Genomic DNA, 27,324 nt, shown 5'->3' with positions numbered 1-27,324 from the left:
TCAACACAGCTCCTATTCTGTATGGAGATGCATCACATGCAATGCTGATAGGCAGCTTTTCATTAAAATGAGATAAGACAGAGTCTGATGACAGCAGTGATTTGACTGCTTTGAAACTGTTTTCAGGGGCGCTAGTCCAGTGCCATGGTGCCCTTTCATCTAAGAGCCTGTGCAGAGGCTCTGCTAATGCAGCCTTGTGAGGTAGAAAGGCATGATAAAAGTTAAGTAACCCCAGGAATGCTTGCAGCTCCCCTTTTGACTTTGGTCTGGGAGCCTGCAAGATAGCTTTGAACTTTGAATCAGCTGGGTGTATTCCAGCAGCGTCGATGCGGAACCCCAGGAATTCTGTGGAGTTGACTCCAATTTGACATTTTTCTCTTTTTAGCTTCAGCCCCGCTTCGCGGAAGCGCTGAAAAACAGCCCTTAAGCGTTCAGCAAGTATCTCTGCTGACTCCCCAGCAATTAAAACATCATCGAAATAAGGGCATACCCCTGGAATGTTTTTTAATGTGCATTCCATCACACTCTGAAAGAGCCTGGGGGCTGCACTGACCCCAAACTGCAGGTGGCGAAACTTGAACGCCCCTCTATGGGTAACTATTGTTTGAGCCTCAGCAGAGGTGTCATTCACAGGCAGTTGCTGGTAAGCCTGTGCCAGGTCCAGCTTTGCAAATAAGCAACCTCCTTGTAAGGATGCCAGAATGTGGCTGACTACAGGTACCGGATACACATGCTGCTGCAGTGCCTTATTAACAGTGCACTTATAATCAGCGCAGATGTGCACCTCTCCGTTAGGCTTGACCGGTGTAACTATGGGGGTTTCCCACACACAGTTGTCAATGGGTTGCAAGACTCCCTGTTGGATGAGCTTGTCTAACTCTGTATCGATTTTGGACTTAAGGGCAAAAGGCACTCTACCGTTGGATCAAGGTGGAGAGCAATTGGTGCTCCTTTGTACTTCCCTAAAGCGGGACTGAATATGTCTGCAAACTCCTGGCAGACGGCTGCCAAATCCGTTGTTTTGGTTCTGTTGATGCCAGTCACATGGGCATCAAATCAGTCTAAGCCAATCAGGCTTGTTTGCTGACCTTCCACCACCACGAGACTGAGGGGACCCTCAAACTCTTTGAATGTCACTTTTATCATAGCTTCTCATTTAACCACTATGCGGCAGTTTTGAAAATCTGTCAAAACTAAATCTGATGGCTTGAGTCTGACTCGTTTTCCGCCGTTTCTGCAGATGAAGTTAAAAGTCTTATAGGAGGTTATAGACACAGCTGATCCAGTGTCCAGTTCCATGATGTATGGAACTCCTTGCATCTTGACTTTTAGTCTAAGCTTTTCTTTTGGGGAGCGACGGGCTCCAGTTCTGAGGATGCTCCTTCTCCCAGAGCAAAACCCAACTCTATTCTGCCCCTGGGCCCCATTACCTTTCCTTGGGAATTCTTCGTGTGGCGATCCCCTCTGGCGACCCTTATAGACGGTGGAGATGTGGCCTTGTTTGCCACATTCCCGGCACACAACTGTGCGGAACCGGCATTCTGAGCGTTGGTGTTGTCCGCCACAACCAAGACAGCTAAGGAAGGGAACTGCCTTGTCAAATGATGGCTGCCTTCTTTCTGGGATCTTCTGCACCCGGTCGATCTCAATGTCAACATCTGGGTTTTCTATTCTTTCTGATTCTTCATGATGCACAGTTGACTGGCTGGGAAGATTCTTTGAGGGACGTAAAGCCTTTATGGTTCCACCTGCGGCTTCTTCTGCCATTACCTCTTTTAGTGCATCCTGGAATGTCGGGGTGTCTTTAGCGAACAGCCTTTGCTGTAAGTCTCTGCTTCACAAGCCACAAACTCGTCAGTTCCAGAGCCTGTCTTCTAGGTCAGGAAACTCGCAGAGCCAGGACGCTTGGTGTAGGGCGGCCACAAATTCAGCAATGGTTTCACAAATTCAGGGCGGCCACAAATTCAGCTGCTGCTCTCTCATCTCGAATGCATGTCTGTATGCGATAATGGACAAACGTGGCTCGAAGTGCTCTTTGAGTCTATGTTTTAAGTCAGCGAAAGTGACTGACTCCAAGGGAGCAGGAGCAACTATATCCGCTATATCAAAGGTGGCTTGGCCACACACGCACAACAAGGTTGCAGCTTTTAAGTTATCTTCTCTGACCTGATTCGCTCTGAAGTAGTTTTCTACTCTTGAGATGTACGAACTCCATCATTCAGGGTGCGTTATGTCAAACTCTGATAGCTTACCGACTTTGGCCATGGTTTGGCTGTTTTGGCGTTTCCAATGCCTTATGCTGCTAGGGCTTCTGTGAGTTTCCTAGGGACAGGTCCCTTAGGAAGGCAATACCTTCCAGCCTTTGCATACTGGCAGGTAGAAGGGGGGAACACTGTTCCAACCAGGGCACTGAAGCCTGGTCTTACCCCTTCAGTGACTTAGCTCTCTTCTTCCTAGCAGCATAATCCCACCTTCGTCGCCACTATTGTATAGTTATAACAGCGAGGCATTGAAGACACGAGGTTGAATTAACAGCTCTTTATTAGTTGTCACAGAAGCAAACTCTAGCAGCTGCCTGACTTATATTTATACGGACCACCACTAGGCGGCAGCCAATCAGTTTAAAGTATTCATTCGTGCCAAAAACAACTAGCTTAAAGTTATACAGACAGAAAGTCTATCATTCAAATAATGCAATCAGTTAACCATTTCTTTATAACAGACCCATTGAATTGCTTAATACATAACAGGTTGTGTGAAAAATAGTCATAAGTCACTATTTTTAGTGCTGAGGTAACTTTAGTCACTAAATGAACTGTCGTAAGTTAAGGACATTGTGCAATGACATTATGATGCATTAGAGCTGCATGACAAGGGGGTGTGGATTCTGGGAATTGAAGTCCACACATATTTCAAATTGCCAAAATTGAGAAATACTGGATTAGACATTACTGCAGTTTCTAGCAAAAGCCTGGGGTAGGCACAACATATATATCATAATGTTTGAAGCTTGCCAAAGTATTTCTACCTCAGCAACAAGTAGGAATCTATGCCAGTGGTGGCGAACCTATGGCACGCGTGCCAGAAGTGGCACTCACATGCCTTCACCCAGCTCCACCTCCCCCATGGCCCCCTCCTCACCAGTAGCCCCCCAGAGGAAAGTCGCCCCCAGACAGTCGCTGGGATCAGACTCTGCCCTTATGCCCCGTCGCACGCAGATGATACTGCAGGGCACCGGTGGAGGGTGTGGCCGCCATGGCCTGGGCAATCTGCAGTGGGCCGTGGAGGTAGTGAGTGGCCCTGCAGGCGGATGGGGCAGGGGGTGGGGCCGGGGGCGGGGGGCGGGGGGTGGGGGCAGGATGCGGGGTCAGGGCAGTCAGGGCAGGGGCAGAGCAGGCAGGATGGGGGCAGGGCGGAGGTGATTTTTGAGCACTCGGTCTCTAAAAGGTTCACCATCACTTATCTATGCTAGGAAACCATCAGCAGAACAAACACAATCGCATAAGGCAGCTTTTGCTCATGATCCATACCTCCTACACATACCTCTTCCTATGGCAGCTGAAATGTTGAGGTCAGTGTGAAGGGCTTACTCAATAATAAATGAGGTCTCTCTTGTGAACAAAACAACAATCATTGCACTTGATTGTGTAAGGATCTTTCCTAATTTGATACACTGAGGTTTTCTCCAGTCACCTCAGAGTTCACCCAGCAGCAGCTCTTAGAAAATATTTCACATCTAACCCCAATACTATAGTCTGCTGTACTCATAAATTCAAGATAATAAGGTAACACAATAAAAAGGCTCCTGAGTGGTTAAAATGGATTATATCAATGCCTGTGGGATATATGGATTTTGTTTTAAACTGTTTTGTTACATACAGTATGAGATGAATGCCATGTTACCAGCTCTTGATATGCCATGCTTTCAAGATGGTATCCATTGCTATGGAGGTACAATCAGAATACTGCTTTTGGTTTTAACAGACACAAGAAAAATATTAAAAGGCATGTCAAATATAGAAGGTGGTCATGGAGATCAGCAAATCAAAGTCTTTAGAATTCATGATACACCCCCTTCCCTGTCTTGTTGATAGTTTTCTTTCATTATTATATCAAAGAGTTTTTTCCTCCTTTTCAAACAGTTGGCGTTTCCTCACAGTCAATATTTATTCTGAAGTTTCAACATGTCTGTAATCATTTAGAAGAGCCTGTTAAATATTCTTTAAACAGGTAGCCTCAGTTGAACAGAATAACAACGCAGAACAAGCTGAAACTAGATAAGGCTCTATATTTGGATGGAATGACAATTCTAGCGACAATGGTGAAAATGGTTGGAAACAAAAATATCCAGGTTCTGTAGTTAATCAATTCCTTCCTCTTTCTTTCATTAAAAATTCTAAACCCTGGACAGGAAACAGATACATATTTGTTGCTCGGATCAATGTTTTTAGTCGAATCAAATAAGTTTAAAGAACAGTATCAGGATCAAGAGGAAAGCCAATTTAACTTCTTGAAAAACATGTCAGAACTCTTTATAGTTGACTCATTCGACATGCAATGCCATGATTTGCTTTAACCATGGTTTCTCGAGCAAGCCAATATGTCTTTATGCATTCATCATTTTAAACCATTTTAGCCATTATTGAGTGTTCTCAGTGGTTGTGCTCTAACAGTATGCTCAGTCAACATGAAGCAAATCATACTAAGCTCAGCAATAAGTGAATCATTAGTTTTCAGATGAATTGAATGACTGTATATAAAGTCCAAAGCTATTTTGTTCTAACAGAAACAACTTGACGTCTGATATGCTGGATCTTATTATACACGTAGCCCTTGATTAACAATTACTTGTTCAGCAACCATTCAAACTTATGACAGCATTGAACTAGTCATCTTTATGATTGGTCCTTGAAGTTCCATCCGTCCCAGCACCCTGTCATCCGATTGTTATCACTTAATAACAGAAGTTCCAGTTATCACCAGTATATTGGGTCTGTAGCCATTAAAAAAGTGACAGTGCTTAACTATGGAAATTTTGACTTGCTGCTTATTGCAGTTGAAATGTAACTATTTTTTTTAAAAAAAACACCTATATTTGGAATATGATATAACACCATAATTCCAACTAAACTATGGAGTTTATGCCCCAATTTAAAATTTTCCTACCTTAATATACTATCTGGCAAAAACTGACAAAGTCAGTCAGTAAAGGAAGGACTAGGGCTGACATGAGAGCAGTGTTCCAATATCTCAGGAGTTGCCAAAAAGAAGAGGGAGTCAAGCTATTCAAAGTATCTGAACAGGTTGGACTAGAAGACCTCCAGGTTCCTTTCCAATTCTGTTATTCTGTTAACGGTTGCAGGATTTGGGTGTGACTAGTCTAGAGAAAAGAAGGATTAGGGGGTGACATGGTAGCAGTAATCCAGTATTTGAGAGGCTGCCACAAAGAGGATGGATCAACTAATTTTCCAAGCACCAGAAGGCAACACAAGAAACAATGGATGGAAATAATCAAGGAGAGAAGCAACCTGGAATTAAGGAGAAACAGTGAGGACAATTAACCAGTGGAACAGCTTGCCTTCAGAAGTTGTGGGTGCTCCATACTAGAGGTTTTTAAGAAGAGACTAGACAGTCACTTGTTTGAAATGGTATAGGGTCTCCTGCTTAAGCAGGGGGTTGGGCTAGATGACCTCCAAGGTCCCTTCCAGCTCTGTTCTGATGGATTGATTGACTACAAATTTTATCAGAAATAAAATTGTATTTGAAGTTGATCTAGTTTGAGTATTTAAATGGTAATTAAAAATCCTTTTCCAATGCTCTGGATTGGTATCACTACTTTTTTAAAAAGCTGGATCTTTTCTTCATTCCAAATGCAAACGTTCATACAGCATAAAAGATAAAATGCAAAAGGAAATTTAAGAAGCTCTTCCTTTTCAAATGCCAGGTGCTGTAAAAGCAGTGAATGAAGTATTCATCACTTCTCGGTTGATCAAATTAACCGTAAATATCTTGTCAAGGGTTGCACTGATAATATTACAAAACCAGGGTTTTTTCTTTTCTTTTCTTTTCTTTTCTTTTTAAAAAACTGAGCCATTGAAGATAAGCGGGAGAACTTGTTGCTATTGCTATGGTTACAGTGTTTAAAAGTAAATACTGGATGAACCACTAGAACTTCATAAATACCTTTGGTATTTCCCTGGCACCTGAAACTATTTAAATAATCACTTGCTCATCTTTTATCCTTCTTAGACTATCCACGTACTACAGAAGCTCAAGGCTGAGGCATCACTAAGAATGATTCCATAAATAGTTGCATTTGCTATAGTAACCACAAACATCAAAGACAAAAAGCAACATATGTTGCTCTGGGAATGCCAAAATTGGCATTCAATAACAAGCTCTAGGAATGCCAAAATTGCCTGAAAATCATAACAAAAAGTTATGTTAGTTAGTTAGTTAGTTCTTCATTAAAATTCAAATTTAATCATGATGATGGTGGTGTTGGTGTTGCGGTGATGTAACGTCTCCCCTGAAAACAGAATCAAGACACACGAATCTCCATCTTCTCCTTAAGAATGAATTGTTATCAATTTTTTTGATTAAGAAAGTCAATAAATGGATAAAGGGATCAACACTCATTTGGAATATGAATATTTTGGCAAACATGTTTTTGGTGCTACTTGGAATTATCTGAATAAATAGACCAGAAAATAGATAATGAACTGTTATGAACATTCCTCTTATAAATACCATGTTAATAAAATAATTCTTCACTACTGATGTTCACTGGTTATTTATTTATTTCCATTGCTGTTACCTATGGGTTATTTATTTTTATTTTTTAAAATAGATTGCCTAGATTTGTTATTTTGGTTTGTTGTTGTTTTTTATTGAAAAGTGCCCTAGTTATCTTGGGCAAAAGGCTGTACAAATATGTATTTAAAAACAAATAAATATTTGAAATTGGTCTTATTACATTCTAAGAGACTTAGATCTCCGTAAACATGCATAACTCTTAAGGCTTTTTCCACTGTGGCCTTAAGCAGCTTGGCTCCCTTGCGTAAATAGGCTGGAAATGAAGTCAGCTTAAGAAACCTCTTTCCAGACTTCAGCCCCTTCCTGTGCTTTGCCTCCCAGGGATAGCCTGGGATTCTCTCTTTACCCCTCCCACTGTTCTAGGAAGGCAATCACCAATTACATTCCTTTTCACGTATGGGTCTTTGAGGACATGTGGCTTTCATTGATAAGCCTTTACGTCAGGCCTCCTCTGTTGACGCTGCCTTCTACTTGGCACTTCCCCTGTAATGTGTTCGTCAGTGGCATGGTCTCTAAGCCACAACAAAAACAAGCATGTTTTATTCTCTTTCCTGTCCCTTGTGTTAGAAAGTGAAATTAGCAGAACTCTAGTCAATTTCGCCTGCTTTTAAAACTGCATTTCATTAAACTTCAATGATGTTTTGGTGAAAATTTAAGTGAAATAAAAATTCAGTGAACTTGATTTTGATCACATTCTGTGATTTTTTTTTTTTTTAATTTAGTGTTTCACCAATTCCAACAGTCCAATTCTTTCTTCTTGGTCTTTGGTTTCTTTTCTACAAAACTCATAACTGATCTCTGGTCACTGAATGGAACAGAAACAAGGGAAAGAGAAAAGAGCTGAGCAGTGCATATCCAGCCATTTTGCTTAGTTTGTTGTCCCCCCCCCCGCCCCCGTGAAAGAATTACAAGCACTAAGATTCATTGGTTAATAGTCTACTGTGAAAACAAAGGAAAATAGAGAGATTCACTGGTCAAAGTTCCTTCAGCCCAAGTTCCAAAAGTTCCTGGCAGCCCAAGACAAAATAACTTTGGAAGGCAACATCCAGAGAGGAGGGAAACTTTCCTATCACATTCACCTTGGAGTGGAAATAGTCATCTTCAATTAAGTGAAATGAAGCAGGTGAACCAAACAGTGCAATCTCTACCAGCTGGTATACTTAGAACTGGAAAAGACTATTGGAAGTTGGCCTCCAGGTGGACTGAAGACACAAAGATAAGATAACATAAGATAATCTTTATTGTCATTTTTTTTACTGTGGGCACAACGGCACACATCAAAAATGAAATTTAGTTGCCCGCTCTCAAAGTGAAACACATACATGACACACACCTAAACATACTATGAACAACATATGTATAGACCCACACTCCTACATATACATAGCAAATAAATATTAAATACTGTCCATCTTGAATATATAACGGAAGGAGAAAGCTTGGCGAGATGGCTAGTGGCCCATATGGACATATGGACATACTTGTGCTTGATCAAACAGATCATATAGAGTAACCCTTAGTGTTAATATATCATGAGAGATACAAGAGAATATAGAAGAATTTCTAAAATCGTGTGCATGTCAAGCCATTTCAGCATCTTAAATCAATCTTGCGCATTCAGACTAGCTTTGGGGCTTCAATATGCCTGGAATTCTTTCAGAGGGGAAAACAAATTAAATAAAATGGCTGGGCATGCACATGTGTGTTGAGAAAACAGGGAGCAGCTTCCAAAAGCAGCCACATCAACCCAGGAAAAGATGTGTTTAAGTATTGTTTAAAAATATTCATACAGCATTTCACATATTCCTAAGCAACTGTTTTGAGGGATTTGCCCAGCTTCAAATTTCATTCTCTGCCAATTCGCCTGTAACAGTCATCTATCTTCTATTAGATATTTTCTAGCTCCTTTTTTGTTATTTACTATGAGTGAATAATTTGACAGAGGAGAAAAATGACCTAAAATTCTTGATGAAAGTTTGAAGATTTTTATTAATTTTCAAAGAAAATGTAATACCCCAAATCCTGACTTTAAAATAGATAAAAGTTAATATTTCATTTTGCTCACATATTATATCACAGTAAATGATACAATGCATTGGGAATTTTGTTGTACTGATATAGATCATATATGATGCATTTTATGAAATGATCATAGTTTGATTTTTGGCTTTAGTTCTAGTAATAATATAAGGCCAACCATAAGTAACAATAATAGCAAAATGTTTAGGTAAGTTTAAGCAGGAGTTGGGGTCAAAGGTCAACTGAATCATTTCAGTCAATCAGAATTTTCCACCTAACTTAAATCTAGTTTATTTTAATCTTATAATGATGCTGTATATAAATGTAATGTATTGAGTTAAAATCTGAGAATTGAGTTGCTTAAAACTGTGTAATAATGGTTAGCAGGCCACGTGGCCAACAAGCCAGACTTTCTGTCTACAGACTACTTAGTATGCATTTAAGTGGGAGAATACTGTGTTCCTATTGGCTGCCGCTTTTAGGCTGAGTGTATAAGTATGGGTGGAGCATGTGCTTGTTTAGTTTCTGTTTTGACCTTCAATAAAGAACTTCTACGGGCAGAAGCCCAGCTGAATTAAGATGGGGGTGGCGCTTGATCACAAAGCTGAATCGCTTACATCCAGACAGGATTGCTTCACAGGCACAGCAGCCAAAGGCTCCAAGGCACTTGCAAGTTGGCGACCCGGTGTGGGCGCAAAACTATGGGCAAGGGACACTGTGGGTGGTAGCTGTGGTTGGTAAGATATCAGGGCCACTCTCATACGAAGTGGTCCTGGAATACGGTCGTGTGCTTCGTAGGCACATTGACCAGCTGTGACGGAGAATAGCAGCCCAGCCACTAACTCATGACTCTGCTCAGGGGGAGGGGGAACACGATTGCGATCGTGCATCCAAGTCCCCAAGCGAGGGCGAGACTTTTTGATTGCCAAACGGGGAGTTTGCAAACAGTGAGGCCGCTCTGAACTCTGGCACTTTGGCCTCGGAACAATGCCGACAATCGGTTCCACATGTCGGTCCAGTGGGCTCTACTCCACTGCAGAACTCTGGTTCAGGTCTACTGAAACAAGCCAGCCATAGAGAGATGGACATAGGCTTGGGTCTACCAGGTCAGACCAGCCTCCAAGAATCGGCTCAACCCGTGATGAACGGAACACGCAGCCCCAGTCTACCAAGCCTGGAAGGCGAGCTCATAGACCAGGACAAACAGCAGCTCTGAGATGATCGGAACGGGCAAAGAGGCCACCAAAATACTTAAATGACTACATAAGATTTCTGGCATTGCAAAAGTGAATGCTTATGTATTTTCTTGCAAACTTGAATGTTATGTAATTTCTTACTATTGGAACAGTGTAATGTCATGCTCAAGTATATGCCATTTTTGCCTTTGTAACAATTGTAATATTTGGCACAAACATAAAAGGTTCTGTAAGTGTAAATGATCCAGGGGGAAGGGGTGTAATGTATTGCATTAAAAGCTGAGAATTGAGTTGCTTAAAACTGTGTAATAAGGTTAGCAGGCCATGTGGCCAACAAGCCAGACTTTCTGTCTGCAGACTACTTAGTATGCATTTAAGTGGGAGAATACTGTGTTCCTATTGGTTGCCGCCTTTAGGCTGAGTATATAAGTATGGGTGGAGAATGTGCTTGTTAGTTTTCTGTTTTGACATTCAATAAAGAAAGTACTGGTAGTTTTTCACCTGCTGCCTCTTCAATGCCGCATTGAACAGTAAACATAACAATAAAGTCACATAATACACTTTTAAATCATATTTCCATATTTACTAAAATAAGAAAATACAGTCAATTGTACCAATACAAGAGAATATTTATAGCTTAGGGTTGACTGTGGGGTCCTCGGTACTCTCTGAGCTTGGTTGTTTTCTTGTAGATGTTGCATTACCCACCTAGGTAATATCATCAATACTAGAAGGGAATGAGATTTGCAAAACAAAAAACAATCAAGTTCAAAGAGCACCAAGGACAGCCAATTTTTACAAGTTCCCTTAATTCTAATAGTAGAATACTATTATACTATGTGGAATGGTAACCTAAAATATTTTATTGCCCCATCCTATATATTTCAGCTTATCAGCAGATAGCAATTCCTCTCTTTTCAGAGCTGGATAGCTGGATGTTTTTTTGTTTTTGTTTTTATTTTGTTTGGGTGCCTTTGAATGAGCATTGACTCCTGGTGACTGTCTGAATTAACTCCTGCAGGTTTCTTGCCAAGGTTTTTCAAAAATAGTTTGTTTCCTTCCCAGGGCTGAGAGAGAGTGACTGGCACAAGGACACCTAGCTGGTTTCATGCCCAAGGTGGAACTAGAACTCATGACCTCCCATCTTCTAGTCCAGTGGTTCTCAACCTTTTTAATGCCGCGCCCCCCAAATGGTCGTAAGTCGAGGGCTACTCAACTGGTCGTAAGTCGAGGACTACTCAACTGGTGCAGCACCATTTGCAGAATGGGACTTTTGGCGGGCTCAGCAGGGCAGAGACAGCCTGGACAATTCCTATTGGCTTTTGAAAGCCAATAGAATTAGACTCTATTCAAGAGAGTCTATTCTATTGGCTTTCAAAAGCCAATAGAATAAAAGGGAGTAGCACAGCTAAGGAAAAGGGGGAAAAAACGGTGGACTGCGTTGTTTGGCGACCCCCGTGAAATGGTCATTCGACCCCAAATGGGGTCCCGACCCACAGGTTGAGAACCACTATTCTAGTCTGATGCCTTAACTATTGCACAAACTGGATCTCTTATTTGGTATATTAATTCCATACTATGTTTTTTAGCACTACATACTTCCTTCCATGGAGAGGGCAGTATCAATCCTTTAAAAGCATCCTAGCTTGCTTTATGTATCCAAGATCTATGAATCATTTATACTGAAAAGAGTCTGTGTGTGTGGATGTAGACCTCCAGGAAGAGAAACATTGTCTATGCAAACCCTTTATAGGAAAATTAATAACAAGAAAGAGCAAGCAAAAGCAAGTGAAAATATACATGTACACACTTATAGGTGTATTTTCTATACTGTGCATTATGTAGGAGCTGCTGGATTGGTTTATCATGCTAAATGTCTGATTTAGAATAGGCAAGTTAAGAGTGCTGAAGGGTTTAGTGTCCTGACATCTCTTTAATTAGCAGTCACTAATTAAGAAGGCATAAGCTACCAGACTGCTGTCATACTTCAAGGGTTTTAGAAGGTTGGAAAGCCCACAGAACAAATCCAGAGTCTATGGTTGCTGGAGATATAATGAACAACGTACCATTTTCCCATTAGAAGCAAAATCAGATTTTTGCTGGGTTTCAGTGGTGATGCAAGAGTAAAAACAACAACAACAACAGCAACCATCTGCCAAAGAGAAGCCAAACAGGATGGGTGAAATAAATAAAGAAGATGTTGAAAAATATTTGGAGAACAACCCACAATTTGCCAAGGAGTTTTATGATAAAAGGCTGCGCCCAGAAGCATTAACAAACCTCTTCAGAGTCAACCCTGAGGATCTGAAGGAAGGGGTCTCCTTCAAAGAGATGACCAAGGTAGAAGAATGTGAGATACTTTTTGAATTGCTTTCCGAAATCCAGGATGATGAAGCTTGTATGGAAAAGATCTCACATAAAGTCCTGCAGAGGTTGGCACAGTTACTGGCAGCTGACAAGTGTAGCATGTTTATTTGTCGTTCCCGCAATGGTACCCCAGAGTTAGCAAGCAGAATCTTTGATGTCACCCCTACTTCCAGTTATGATGACAATTTGGTGAATCCTGAAAGAGAAATTGTTTTTCCTCTGGACATCGGGATAGTAGGTTGGACTGCTCATACTAAGAAATCATTTAATGTTCCAGATGTGAAGAAGGTGAGTAGGAGCTTTTTCTGAATTTGGAGCATGGATAAAGTCATGTTATGATCTAGAATTGGGTGAAGACTTTTTAAAATTAGAGGCATAGAACTATAGACACTTCCTTAAATATGCCAAGTCCCTGAAATGGCTGGCACAACATAAATATTTTTTTCCAAATAGAAAACTATTTAACAATTCATACTCTTCAGCATCTTAAAATATATCATTTTAGAGCACTGTTTCAACTATAGAAAGAAAAGGAAAGAACCTATTATTTCTAAAGCAAATCCATATCTGAGATAGTTGGAGTTCCTGCCTAGTGCCCCTCCTGATTTCAAACTGGGCTGAAATTAATCTTATTTATTTAACAACACATAGATATCGGTTTCTGTATAATTTGAGAAGATTGCCCTATTTTACTTTGAGGGAATTCCCTATATCATGAATATTAGAAGTACTGTGCTAAGTCGAATGAGATAAGATTGTTCTTAATCTCCTTGGTCTATTGTCCTGTAATCTACTTTATGAATTAAAAGGATTATCTATCAAGCTCCCTTGTTGATAGCAACAGGCAAGGCATCAAATATCGCTTGATATTTCTCATGCAGCATCTAGGTTGATATTTGTGCTGGAGAGAGATATTTGACTAAAACAAACCACAATGGGCTAATTCTAATCTTTGACTATAATAAAGATTGATTGAATCACAATAGGCCTGTGGCTCAATTAATCTAATTCCAGTCTGTCTGGTATGTTCTCCTCCCATTATTTCTGAACCGGGGCAGAATCCATTTTCTCTTGGGGAAACCCACTGAAATAAATAGGAAGTGTAGCCTTAAACAAGGATCTACAGTATAATCTGCTTCCTGGGTATCATCCTGAATTGCAGCCAAAATGAATACAGTGGTTTTGATTTTCATAGTAAGTCTGCTTTGTGAGTCTGGAAGAAATTTATTGTAGAATTTTAAATCCTGACATCTATTCCTTTCCTTTCCTTCCCTTCCCTTCCCTTCCCTTCCCTTCTTTCCTTCTTCCCTTCCCTTCCCTTTCTGTAGGTGAATTGGCAATCAATCTGATCCATTTGGTCAGGTATATCTAAAAGTAATCCTGAACAGAATTAATCTGTCAATTTGTTGCAGCCTATTAGTTTGATTTCTTTCTTTTTAAAAAACAGTTTCATGTATTTTTTTTTTTTTTTTTGGATACACTGGGATTACTCTGTTCTGCTTCTCTATCCTCCAATTTAAAGGACATCACTTTGGGAACATTTCCCTATGAATTTTGATTGTATTTTACAGATTCTTCTACAGAAAGTGTGTATCTTTTGAACTAAATGTAAAGAATTGGATTATTTGATTCTAACAAGAGTAAGAAAGAGGTCTTAGTAACTAATGTAATCTATGAACATTATAGTACCACTCCTGTCTGCATATCCAATCCCCAATACAGGTTTTGAATGTAATTTTTAGACTACATTTTTAAATTCAAAATTTCAACATAATATTGGCATCCAATTACTGATCTCTTCCTTTTGATATGATCCCTTCCTGTTGACATAATCCTGCACTTCTGACCTGTTTCACTATTATAATTTTATTATAATTTTGAAACCACCACTATTCATACCAATAATGTCCTATCTTAAATATTTCATTCTTCAGTCAAAACTCCCTCTGCCATCATCATCACATTTACACAAGGGAATTCTGAAAATATAGGTTCTTAATTAGCATCATCACTGGAAATAAATTTTATTAAGAACTACTTGGTTGAAATCACTTTTAGCCTTATTTTTCTAAAAAAAGAATCTCTATGTAATTCATATGCATATATTTCAAAGAAAGATGTGCTTCTGGTTAAGCACAGAACATTTTCATACATTTCTTGCATCACCAATGATTACATTATGAACTATTAAAAAATACGGCAGGGACACCAGAAATTTAACTCCATCCTCACTTTTTCTGGGAGTAGGGTGAGTGAACATACTCTAAAACCAGTGGTAATTTGGAGCAAAACATTGATTGGATGATATTCTCTGTGTCTTCCGATTAATCATTGGAGGGAAACAAGGTAATCTCTGCTTGCGTAATCTCTGTAGGTGGCATGTATCGTCCTCAATCTCAAATCCTCTACCAGAGGCCTGGGAGTTTGAGAGTTCTGTGCAGTATGTTAGCTATTTCTAGCGCTGCGGTCTTCTGGACACGTTGTTCTGATACTGTTCCTGGGATCTGTTGGAGGTACTATCTCAGCTTAGGAGCCTCAGCCCCAAGTGCTCCTATCACTATTGGGACCACTTTGGTTTTTACTTTCCACATCCTCTTTAGTGCCTCTTTCAGGCCATGGTACTCCTCCAGCTTCTCATACTCCTTCCTGATTTTGCTGTCAACACTTCTTCTATCATCACTGCCCTGTCTCCCCCACTGTGTGTGTGTGTGTGTGTGTGTGTGTTGTGAAAAAAGTATGCTCTTTCTGGATGATTAGAATGCAGCATCTTATTTGAGCAGGAGATAATAAACAATAGTTTATTTAATGTGAAATTAGCCAGACAAACAGTAATATTAAACTTTTACAACTAACACAAAACCATTTTAGGAAGCTCTCCAGCGATAAAGCCATTCTTCTCCAAAATCAACTAAGCTGTGGATGCGGGAGTTCCTCCTGTGTGTTTGTTTGGTTTCTTCCCATGTGCTCAACTTGGAAATCCAGAAATAACTGAACTGTATCTCCTACTCTCTACTTTTATAGTATGTAAGATACTGACATTGCACATTGATTTGAAAATTTCCTAGTGTGGGAGACCATGCGTAGACTCCAAAATTTTATTCATATCAGTTTTCTATATCTCTTAGTGGCCATGTGGATTTTTACAGACCAGGTATGGTAATCCTATCAGGAGGAGAACAGCAAGCATTACACTTAACAACCCCTTTTTAATAAAACCAATATTGAAATCTCATAAGAAATCCCCTTTCTTAACAAAAGAAGATTAAATTTGCAGCAACTCCAGTTTTACTGCATGAATTACAGGAATTGGACTGTACAAATCTGCATAACAAATTGGTGATAGCAACCCAGAAAATTCTAGAACTTTCCAAAGCAGATCTCATACTGTATGTTAAACTCAGAATAATCCTTTATATTTAAGCAGGTACATCTTAATGGTTTTTCATACTATCTATCCTGGCCTAATTAATTGAATTTCAAAACAAAATTCCTTCCCTCGACCCTTGGAAGGAGTGGAAAGTGTATATAAAAAAAGCAAGATTGTGGCCATAACTGCACAATTGAAGCTCCTTTTAGTATTACTGCTTTTTAGCCTCCTGTAATAGGGGCCTCAATGTGTAAACTACAACTTCACTAAGGCTAAATCATCATTTAATAATTTCTTCTGGTTTAGGATTTAAAAATAGCTATTTGGTGAGGTTTTCTGAGCTTCACCGAAAGCTTTGCTATAAGAAGTTGGTTATTCTCCTGAAGTAAGTGAATCTTCCTGGAAATAGGAAAGAGAGTGTTCTCATAATAACAGCATTATTTCCACTTCTTGTTTCTCAGGGAAGCAATAACTCCCCTTCAAAGTGGGTGAGGTATGGCAGAATTGTCATGTGGGAATCCCTTATGGCTTTCAGGGTGCTTTTTCCACAGTTGACTGGATATGAGACCCTGTCCATTAAGTTGAGCTTAGGGATCCGTTGGGATTGTTGCTGTTGTTCTAGCCTTTCTGCTGCATGGCAACCTCCCTGCCTGAGTACCTTGATTTCATTTCTGGGTTGGTGATGGAATTCCCTATCTGTCTGCTCTAGGCCTGGGATCTGAGATAGATTGGGAGTTCATGGCTATCTTGGTGCCATGAGGTATTCCAGATCATCCACAATCTGATGATCTGACAGATATTCCTGTTGGAGCAATGGTTATATGATCTGAAGTGGGGGGGGGGTTCTTGATGTCTCCCTTCTCATGGTCAGATCACACCCTGATTAGCATTGGATTCTCTAGAGCAGGGGTGTCAAACTGCCGGCCCGTGGGCCACACGAGTGAAAAGGAAACTGCGCCCACCCTATTGCCAGCAATGGGGAAAAAGTTCCAATATGTCACACGATGTCACGTTACGTCATGCGACGTCATGTGATGTCACGAGTTTGATATGTCTGCTCCACTGCAGGGAGGCTGGACCCACTAGACTGGTCTTCCCCTGTGACTGATCGACCCAGATGGGTTTCAGAGGGAGCTGGGGATGATTCCTGCTGGTTGCTGCATCTGAGGCCTTGGTTGCCACCTGGAATACGAGGGCTGATGAGGCTTTTGATTGGATTGCACCCATGCAATTTGTCCCCTCTTGCAGATCCCATCACTTGCTATGGTTCATGGACGAGTTGAGGGAGATGAAAAGATGAGAAGAGACATCTAGAGTAACAATGGTGCCCAACAAAGGGTGAACTCGACCAAATATGGGCTAGATTGCTATTAAGGCTTACTTTGTGATGTTGAGGTAGCAAAGCATCAATGCTTCTGCATCCTTTTTGCTTCCATGGACTACTATCCTCTGGCCTTGTATAGGGTGAACATGCCATCTTGGGAAGAAAGGGCTCAGAGAACATCTTGCAGAAATGTATGGAAGAATTGATTCAGCATCTACAGTTTTGGACAAAATGGCTTAAATTTGTTGGGCTTCAGCCTTGTTGTAGTTCCAGAGAAGACATCTAGGGAGGATGGGTTTGCCTTCTTATTTGTGATTGTTTTGAACCCCTTGGGTCTGAGGAAATGGACAGGGTCCTTAGAACTGCGAGCACAGGTACCTGCTCTTTAGATGTATGCCCCTACTGGCTTGTGAAAGTGGCCTGGGGTTTGTCATGTGAGTGGACTCACTAGTTGTGAACTCTGACTTGAATGAGGGTTGTTCCTTTACCTCTTAAAAAGGCCTTGCTTTGACCCCTCTTCTGGAAGTCATCACTGGGTTCTGCTATACTGGGCAATTTTCATCCATTATTTAATCTCTACTTTCTGGGGAAGATGACTGAGAAGGTGGTTGAGGAGAAATTTCAGAGGAACTTGGATGAAGTGGGTTATCTGGATCCCTTTCAGCTGGGATGGAATGGAATAAAATGGAAATGGCATTGGTTGCAGTTTTAGATGCTCTTTGGGAAAGCAGGATGGGGATCATACATACATCCTTGCCCTATTTGACCTCTCTGGAGCTTTTGATACCATTGACCACAGCATCCTTTTGGATCAGCTCAGGGAATTGGGGTTGGGTGGCACTGTGTTGTGAGATCCAGTTGAGGATGTTCAGGGAAGAGAGATCCCGCTCAAGACTCTACTATGTGGGATGAGTTTGCTGCTCTATATGCTCTTATTCAACATTTTTGTGAAGCTATTGGGTGAAACTGTCACCATGGGATGAGGTATTGCAGACCCAGTGTGTAATCTGGGTCCTCCTAGATTCATGACTCCTGCTTAAGGAACAGGTGGCAGTTGTGGCTAGAAAGGCCTTTGCACAGCTTTGTGTTGCATACCAATTACACCCATTTCTGGATCGGGGATCTCTGCTCACAGTTACTAATGCCCTAGTCACCTCCTGATTGGATTATTGTAATGTGCTTTACATAGGGCTGCCCTTGAAGATTATCTGGAAGCTTCAGCTGACGCAAAATATAGTGGCATGGGCAGTTATGTGTGCTAAAACAACACGCTATACCTCTGCTCCACAAACTGCATTGATTGTCAGTCTACTTCTGGGTCCAATTCAAAGTGCTGGTTTTAATCATGGCACGGGGCCAGATTATCTAAGGAACTACGTCTCCCCAATTACATCTGCTTGTCCCATCAGCTCCAACAAGAGAGGTATGCTGCAAGGCCTGTCTTTTGGCAGGCCCAGGGAGGCGGGCCTTCTCTGTTGTACTTGTCTTGTGGAACATTCTCAACACTGAAATGAGGTCAGCTTCATTCCTCCTTATTTCCAAGAAATCCCTCAAGATCTGGCTTTGTCATCAGGCTGGGGATGGGTGAGTGTCAGGGAACTGGTGGGATCTTGAGGTGGCTCAATTATTTCTAAAACTTCTAAAATTACAACAAAGTAAAAGTATCTTAAACTATTAATATCAACAAAGTAATAATATATACAATTTAAATGAATTATGGTTACAAAGAATGTATTGTGGGATATTGGCCCATCAGGGTTTGATGGATCTTCTCTGCTTCTACAAAAGACCTAGTTACATGCACTGTATCAAGTGGTACCTCATCTACCGTAAGAGCTGCATTTGGGCATAGGCTGAATCTGGGTGACCAGGATATCTGCTCAGGAATGAAGGCAAAGATATGTGCAGGATATCTACTAATCATAGGAAACATAAATCTCATTCAGATGACTCTGTAAAAGGGGCAAAAAAGAAAAACATATCTTACAGTTCTAGAGGGATCATGTAGCAACTGCCTTACACACCTGCAGTGTGATTTTAGAAGAAGACACATTGTTAGAATGCACTAGGTGCGCATCCCTGGATAATTAGATTTTTTTATTTATTTGCTTTCAAATCCAAAGTGAAGTTATCTGGAAGACATTTGAAAACAATTGGTGTGGAACTGATAAGGGTATAAGGCAAAAATGACAAAACATGCTGTCATAATAGATCATCCCTTTCATCCTTGGGTCACGATACCACATGCAAATATGTAGATGACAGTGCTTCTGTTGCAATAATACAACATGTGTTTTATCACTGGCCTCCATATATCCCTCTTGCAGGTGCCATTATTGCATATAAATGTGCCATTCCCTCAATACACTTCTCCATGTTAAGGGACAAATGTGACTTATCTCTCAGGGGTGTTAGAGACAAGCAGCAACGATGTCATCTGGATTATCCTGAGTCACACTTGAAAAATAAACTAACTTCGTGTTTGTTTCAGAATAATCACTTCTCCGACTTTGTGGATAATCAAACTGGTTATACAACCAACAATATGCTCACTGTTCCCATTATGCAATGCAAGGAAGTTCTTGCAGTTTTCATGGCACTTAACAAACAAAATGCTTCTGAGTTCTCTAAAGAGGATGAAGATGTAAGTATGGATTGCTTTTTCAAGAAAACATGTTGCTTTGCTTAATCACACCTCTTTCGGTGAGCAGCTTGAGATCATCTTACATTTTAGTGTTGTTGAAGCCTAACATGGGCTCCGTGGATTTCTTATGCACATCAGAAGAGAAACTTGAAGCAGAAAAAGGTGTATTTCAGCTAAATGTGTTTACAGTACAGTATTTGCCATCTGCCTCTCAGAGATGTCTGCAAGGGGGAACAGGAGAGCATCCAGAAGTTAAGAAGAAGGCTTCAGCTGTGTGATTCAAGCCCTGCCTTTTTAAATATGTTGTTGTATATGTGATGCACATAAACAAAAAAAGGGCTTTAATCCAGCAATTGTGGCTGCCATCTTGATTTCACTATGCCTCAGCCTGCTCTTCCCCACAGTTCTCCGAAGCCACAGATACTGCCTCCTGGGCCTCAACAAGGTCCTGCTCCAGCTCCATGTCCTCCTCAGATTCCGGCTCGGATGGAGGCATGACACATTCTCTCAAGGTGTAACTTGTATTTCTGGCACTTGAGTCCCGAAAAATTGAAAAAAAAAGTTAAAAATCCTAATTTGAGTGATGACTTTAAGAGCCACTGAGAACCAAATTTAAAAAAAGGATGTGCCCCCTCCATCTGGCCCAAGTGGCAGTGCAAAAGATTAAATCCACAAATGAAGGTTTGATTTCACTGATTTATACTGATTGCTATACATAGGAATCTTTTTAACCAATGATCTGTACTTGGTTTGAGTTAGAGAAGGATCAGTGACATTCAAGGGGGTTTGGGTTTAATTTCTTTGTGGTTGTGTAGTGATTCTAGGCTGATCCCTCTTTTCACCCTTCCTCTGGTTCTGCCAGTCCTTCTACACCAAAACCCTGATTGCCTTCTATCTGAAGGCCAAACTCTTCCAGGAAGAGTCAGGCAACCATAAGGTTAACTTCCATATAATCTTGTTATCTAGCTGTCTATCATCTATCTGTTAAATTTATTTGCCATCCATCTCATTCTCATCAAATTGTAATTGCTTAAATTTGGTCTCAGCTTTGACAATTTTAAAATGTGTGGACTTAAACTCCTAGCTGGGATGGCTGGGAAATTCTGGGAATTGAAGTTCACATATTTTGAAGTCATCAAGGTTGAGAGATGCTGTTAGCATCCAAGAATTTGTTGTATACTTATTTATATTTTTTTTTGCAGGTCTTTAATAAATATATTCAGTTCCTTTCCCTTGTTGTGAAACAAAACCATATTACATACCTGTATAACGTTGAACTTAGAAAGAGTCAGGTAAATTATTTTTATCTACTTTAATAATCAATTAAATGTAATTATTTTGTATGGATAGTTTGGTTTTATTTTTTCTCTTACCAAGAGACCATGTTAAGCTGCCATTGTCTGTATTTGGTAACTATGTTAGTTCCAAATAGCCTATTACGTCATAGGCTCTACCAGACAATATAACAAATACCTTGAATGTTTGAACAGAAGTTATCATGTTTTTTTCTATCTCTCATTAGCCACGTATTAAAAAATTATCCCCCACCCCACCCTGACTTCTCTTCAATAGATACTTTTATGGTCTGCCAACAAAGTATTTGAAGAACTTACAGATATTGAGCGACAGTTTCACAAAGCCATGTATACTATTCGACAATATTTAAATTGCGAAAGATATTCCATTGGTCTGCTGGACATGACCAAAGAGAAGGTCAGTATAATTTTATTTACCAGCAGAAAACAATTTAACTCCTTCTCATTCCATGCTTTGAAGTAAAGCCTCTTGTCATCTAGAAATCATAACTGAGCCATAAATGAAAAAAATGAAAAGCATGACCTTTGAAAATGAATTCTATTACAATCAATATAGGTTATTTCTTCAGATAAAGCATGTTTACAACGGATATATTATTTTTCTTTCAAAAACCTGTTGTTTGAGGCAAATCTTGCCCACCCTATTGTTTTAATCATAGAAGAGAATATTTGTGTGTCAGGATTGAACTGTGGGTTCCTTGGTGCTCTTTAATTCTTGAATGTGTCTGTAGAGGTTCTAAATCATCCAGGTCATGGTTGTCCCAAAGGTGCTTTTTTTTAATAAAGGCAATTGGACTTCCTGATTTTTCTTTAAGACATTTCGCTTCTCATCCAATAAGCATCTTCGTTCTGAACTGAAGAAGCTAATTGGATGAGAAGCAAAATTTCTTAAAGAAAAATTAGAAAATCTCTGAACTTGGTGGTTTTCTTGCAGACGTTTCATTACCAGACTAGGTAACAACATCAGTGCAGAATAATATTGGTAGTGCTAATATTGCTAGTCTGGTAATGAAACGTCTTCAAGAAAACCATCAAACTCAGAGAGTACCAAGAACCCTGTTGTTTTAACCATATTAAGAGTTGTCCTGCCTGGTCCAAATGTTCTGATAAGGGGCTCAAAAATAGACTACAGAATGAGAGAAGCCCTGCCCTCTTTTTATATGCTTGGGTATGCAATGCACAAGAGACAGGATTTCCATTTCACAGCTACAGATATTATTTTCAGCCATTCGAAAATCGTCCAGACATGAAACCAAATCCATGAGTACTAAAACTATTTTTATTGTAAGATTACAGTCACAGAATCTTGCATGTCTGAAAGCATTTCCCTTCTCCCCAGTCTTTACTTTCTAGGTAAATGGGGAAGATCTCTTTTGAGATGCTTTCTGCATCTCCATTCCTTCTGCAGGTTGAGATTTCTCTCATCTGACCAATGCCCTGGCTGCGGCTCTTCCCCGTCTCCCAAGGTTATTCTTGCTACCCATCTCATCTGTCTTGTCCTTCCCTTTGGATGTTGCTGTGTACTGATCTTACAGTATATCTGGTTGAGTTTTGTAGGAATTAGGCAACCTATCGGAAAACAGATTTTCTCTTATCTAATGGCCGAAGATGAGAATTGAAGTCCAAAATACTATCTATGGAGGACACCAGGTTTTTAGAAGCTTCTTTTCTTCAGGAACCCCTTGAATAATATGCAATTATTTCCAGGAATTTTACGATGAATGGCCAATTAAATTGGGAGAAGTAGAGCCTTACAAAGGACCAAAGACCCCTGATGGTCGGGTGAGTAGATATACTTCATCTGTCCAAATTACAATATTATGAAATGTTGGTATGTTTAAGATTCTTGTATTGCTTTTTCCCCTTGTATTTAGGAAATTAACTTTTATAAGCTAATCGATTATATTCTACATGGAGAAGAACAAATTCAAGTAATTCCGTAAGTGCTTATTATTAGGTGCTCAAATAGTAAATAGCTGTAGGAGTTCATGGTATAATATGAAATGATGATTTTTGACTCATTCTCTCTCTTAAGGTCACCTCCTGCAGATCACTGGTGTCTTGTGAGTGGCTTACCAACTTATGTTGCTGTAAATGGATTTGTAAGTTCCAGATGTTACTTCCCTATAATTCTTTCTGGGGCTATGTGCTGGATATGTGTGTTTGTGTGTGTAAATCTACATGTTCACATTTGAACTAACCATTTTTATTTCACAATTTAATATATGGGAAGGAACAACATTCTGATGCAATTACTTGCGACTCTCTTTTACTTATACATACTTAGGCTGTTTGATTGTGATAAAATTAATTATGTTCTGTGGCACAAAAACATACCATTTATCTATCTAACGTAATGTTCTTTACACTGAATGACAGTAGCTCAAGATTCTAAACCAGGGCTTCTTTCAGCTCTATTCATGAAAAACTGTGGCTTATGCTTAAAGCTGTTGGCTTGCAAAGTCCTACTATCTTACTATAGCTTTCCTGCTCTAGCTTCTAGATCAGGGTTTCCCAGATTATGAAGTTTACCTCCCTTGAGTCCAAGGAGATTTGTAGCTGTACACTGTTACAATAAATCCACCTTTCGCAAAATTTCATTGTATAGCTTCATTCTTCATTTGTATTGATTTTGGACCTTAGATTTTTAGAAGAAAGTTTGTATATTGAGATTACACTAAAGGGAGGTGGCAAAAGGTTTAGGAACTCCTGTTCTAGATAATGTGTTTTGTGAGTGGTTAGCAATTACCTTCAGGAAGTCTTTGACTTACAACTGAAATTGAACCTGGAATTATAGTTGTAAGTAATGTTGTTCATTGTGTGGGTCACTATGTGACTAACCCGATTTTCAACCCTTTAGTTAATTGTAAGTAGTTAAGCAAATACTGGAGTCATTAAGCAAATCTATTGTCTGCAATGGCCATTTTTTTGCCGGAAACCGGAAGTAAAGACCGGTTTCCGGCAAAAAACATCATAAATCATAGTCACATGTCCATGGGATGTCTGTAAATGCAGGCCAGTTGCCAAGCACCCAAAATGCAATCATGTGACTGCGAGAAGAGCAACCGTTAGAAAAGATCTCCTCAGAAGGAAAACCATATCAAGGCATGGAGTATGGAACTTTGAAATCGGATTATAAGTACCTTGGGGGGGGGGTCCATTGAACTTTGAATGGTTATTAAACAACCAATTGTAAGTTGAGGATTACCTATACTACTTTGTAGCATCCCCATGGTGACATAATCAAAATTCAAACACTTGGTAACTGATTCATATTTACGACAGTTGCAGTGTCCTGGGGTCATGTGATCACCTTTTGCGACCTTCTGACAAGCCAAGTCAATGGGGGAGCCAGATTCTCTTAACAACTGTGTTACTAACTTAACAACTGCAGTGATTCGCATAACAACTGTGTTTGAATTTTGATCACGTGACCATGGGGATGCTGCTATAGTTTTAAGTATACAAAATGGTCATAAAGCTGATGTAACTTCAAATGGTCACTAAACAAACTGTTGTAAGTTGAGGACTACCTGTACAATGCCTTTTTGAAAGGTAGCAATAGGACCAACCATCCTGAACACTCGTACTTGGTTAGTGGTAATGAATGCCAATATTTAAATGTAGGAACAAATCTTTATTGTTTATTTTCTCCCCTAGATTTGCAATATGATGAATGCACAAGCAGACGAATACTTCGCTTTTCAGGTAATATCATTTTTACTGGCTCCGCAAGCAAGCAAGGAAATAGATAAAAACATTAATTCTTATTTTATTTAGTTGGACCCACTGCCTTTATCCTATGTACATGCACCATGCGTAACCATGCTGGTCTCCATAAATACTCTAATAGCCTTTCTTTTCCTTTTGTTTAGAGAGAACCTTTGGACGACTCAGGCTGGACTGTAAAAAATGTCTTATCTTTACCTATTGTAAACAAAAAAGAAGAGATTGTAGGCGTAGCTACGTTTTACAACAGGAAAGATGGAAAACCATTTGATGAATATGACGAACAGATAACTGAAGTAAGTTCAAAGTTGGTTGGTTTTATCAGCTTACAGTGAGGCACCAGAGGAAGAAAATTCTCATAGAAATCAGTAAGAATGTATACTTGTTAATGTCTCTATCTAATCATCCTTTAAATAGAATTTACAAGCTGTGGCTTACCTCGCAAGCAAGGAGTTAATATCTTGACTATGTCCTTAGGTACAACTCACTGTTATAAACAATGATAAGAAAGGTGGTGGAATACAGTAGCTATTAATATATTGGTAAGGGTAAAGGCAGCATGAAAGTCAGTGTACCATCCACAGCATCCCTATCTGTCAGATCTGCCTCTCAGCTTGAACCTCTATGTAAGGACGATCCTTAACCCCATTTATCGAGAAAGGTATTGTTTACTAGAAGTCAAGTGAATTACAACAATGCATAGCCAGAACTGAGAATTGCGCACCAAAATCCCAAGTCGAACTTTTCCCTCCCTTAGTTGCCTCCCATCACTGGGCCCCCATGTCCAATCAAATTCAAGCAAGATGTTTTTAGAACAGTCACTTCGGGTGTAGATTTGGTATGCAGCTGCTTTCCATTCCCAGCCGGTTGTTCTTGCAGCCCATCTCGGAGATACTGAATGGCTGCAAAGCGCAAGCATGAAGTGGCAGCTGACATGATCCATCATTAAGAGATCATTGGAAGTCCACTACATGGCCAAGAACCCTTCGTTCTACCCCTGCAGTGAACTAGCTTGTTGGGAACCATATAGTAGTAGCAAGTTTCACCTGTTTCCGTTGAGTTGCACTGGTTGCACTAGTTTGTTTTTAGCTAAATGCATATTGCTATTCATATTAAGATCATAGGCATGCATGTCTGTGTGGGTCAAAATAGTCAAGATGACAGTAGGTGTCATCTTTTGTAGGTGTGTAAACATCAGACATACACAAAAGGGGTGAGGCATTTATAATTGCCAACGTGGTTCTTTTGCCACCCTTTTCCCCAGGCATTGCTGGTTATTAGCATTTGTGGCTCTAAATGACTTTGAGGGCATAGCATTCCCTACATATGATTCCCATCCCCTACTTATTTCTGCAGTTTCCTGGTGGTAGGAAAGTGGCCACAAAGTTTGACATTGCCTCCATGGCTCCGCTGAGTCTTTAGCATGCTAACAAGAAATAATAAATAATAGTTAATTATCATAAACAATATGTTAATTAATCACTCGATAGTCTTCTTCTTACTAATATATATTCAATGTTACATATCATATTCCTTTCTCTCTAACTCATGTTTCTAGCCATTGATAGAAATTATCCCATGTTCTAAAATACACTGAGTTTTCTTTCTCGTTTATCTTTAAAGTCAATCTGTCCATTTCTGCACACTCTAAAATTTTCTTAATTAATACTTCTTCAGTTGGTAAATTTTCATTTTTCCAATGTTGGGCAAATACAATTCTTGCTGCAGTTAGTATGTGTAGAATTAAATATATGCAATCTTTCTCATAATTTGCTCCTATTATTCTTAACAAAAATAATTCTGGCTTAAAGTCTATTTATTTTTTAGTTATTGTCTCCAACCATAAATGTATTTTTACCCAAAATCTTTTTGCTTTTGGGCATGTCCACAGATATGATAGTAAGTACCTGGTCTTTGTTTACATTTCCAACACTTGTTTGAAGTATTTTTAAACGGTTTTGCTAATCTCACTGGTGTCGTATGCCATCTGTAAAACATTTTATATAAGTTGTCTTTACATGCCACTGCTTTAGTTAATTTAACATTTCTTTCCATTACTTTTGCCAGTCTTCTAATTCTATATTATATCCAAAGTTTTTTGCCCATATTATCATCATTTTTTTAACTTGTTCTTCCTCCATCTTTAAGTTTAACAGAAATTTATAGAGTTTCTTAATCAACTTTTCATCTGTTTTTAACAGTATCTGATCAAATTCTGTCTGTTCCTTATAGAATTCCACTGTTTTAACATCTTTTTCATATCTTGTTTGAATTTGCAGATATGGCCACCACGATAGATCAATACCTTGTTCTTGTAAATCTTGTCTGTCTTTCAATTTTCCTTCATTTTCCAAAATTTCTTTATAAGTCACAACTTTGTCGTAATTAATTAAATTTGGGTAAGCGAAAGTTTCCATTGTTGAAAGCCATCCAGGTATCTTAATATAAAGTTTTGCTTCTTTTTTTCCCCATTCTGAAAGAAGTGCATTTCTTATAAAGTGATTTTGAAAGTATCTATGTGTTTTATTCTTCCCATACCACAGAAA

The 27,324-nt window shown here is 39.5% G+C and overlaps 1 protein-coding gene across 4 annotated transcripts in view; it reads left to right on the top strand.

Moving 5' to 3' along the window:
* The window catches only part of PDE6C (phosphodiesterase 6C), a 78,123-nt gene that overhangs the window by 32,880 nt on the left and 17,919 nt on the right, over window positions 1-27,324 (top strand). For 3 of the 4 annotated variants that reach the window (XM_039336016.1, XM_039336015.1, XM_039336014.1), the window contains exons 3-10: window positions 19,581-19,733; window positions 20,936-21,025; window positions 21,306-21,446; window positions 22,757-22,831; window positions 22,924-22,988; window positions 23,085-23,151; window positions 24,710-24,757; window positions 24,925-25,074. In XM_039336016.1, the coding sequence (XP_039191950.1) occupies window positions 19,581-19,733; window positions 20,936-21,025; window positions 21,306-21,446; window positions 22,757-22,831; window positions 22,924-22,988; window positions 23,085-23,151; window positions 24,710-24,757; window positions 24,925-25,074 (789 nt within the window). Of the gene's footprint in view, window positions 1-12,043; window positions 12,687-19,580; window positions 19,734-20,935; window positions 21,026-21,305; window positions 21,447-22,756; window positions 22,832-22,923; window positions 22,989-23,084; window positions 23,152-24,709; window positions 24,758-24,924; window positions 25,075-27,324 lie in introns of those variants that run through there. The other variant, XM_039336017.1, reaches the window with a different exon arrangement.

Source organism: Crotalus tigris, unplaced genomic scaffold, assembly GCF_016545835.1.
Source record: "Crotalus tigris isolate CLP2741 ecotype Arizona unplaced genomic scaffold, ASM1654583v1 scf7180000017663.5292952, whole genome shotgun sequence".
In the NCBI taxonomy this organism is placed as follows: domain Eukaryota; kingdom Metazoa; phylum Chordata; class Lepidosauria; order Squamata; family Viperidae; genus Crotalus; species Crotalus tigris.
The sequence above is the reverse complement of the archived record's forward strand: the minus strand, read 5'-3'. Positions and strand labels throughout refer to the sequence as shown.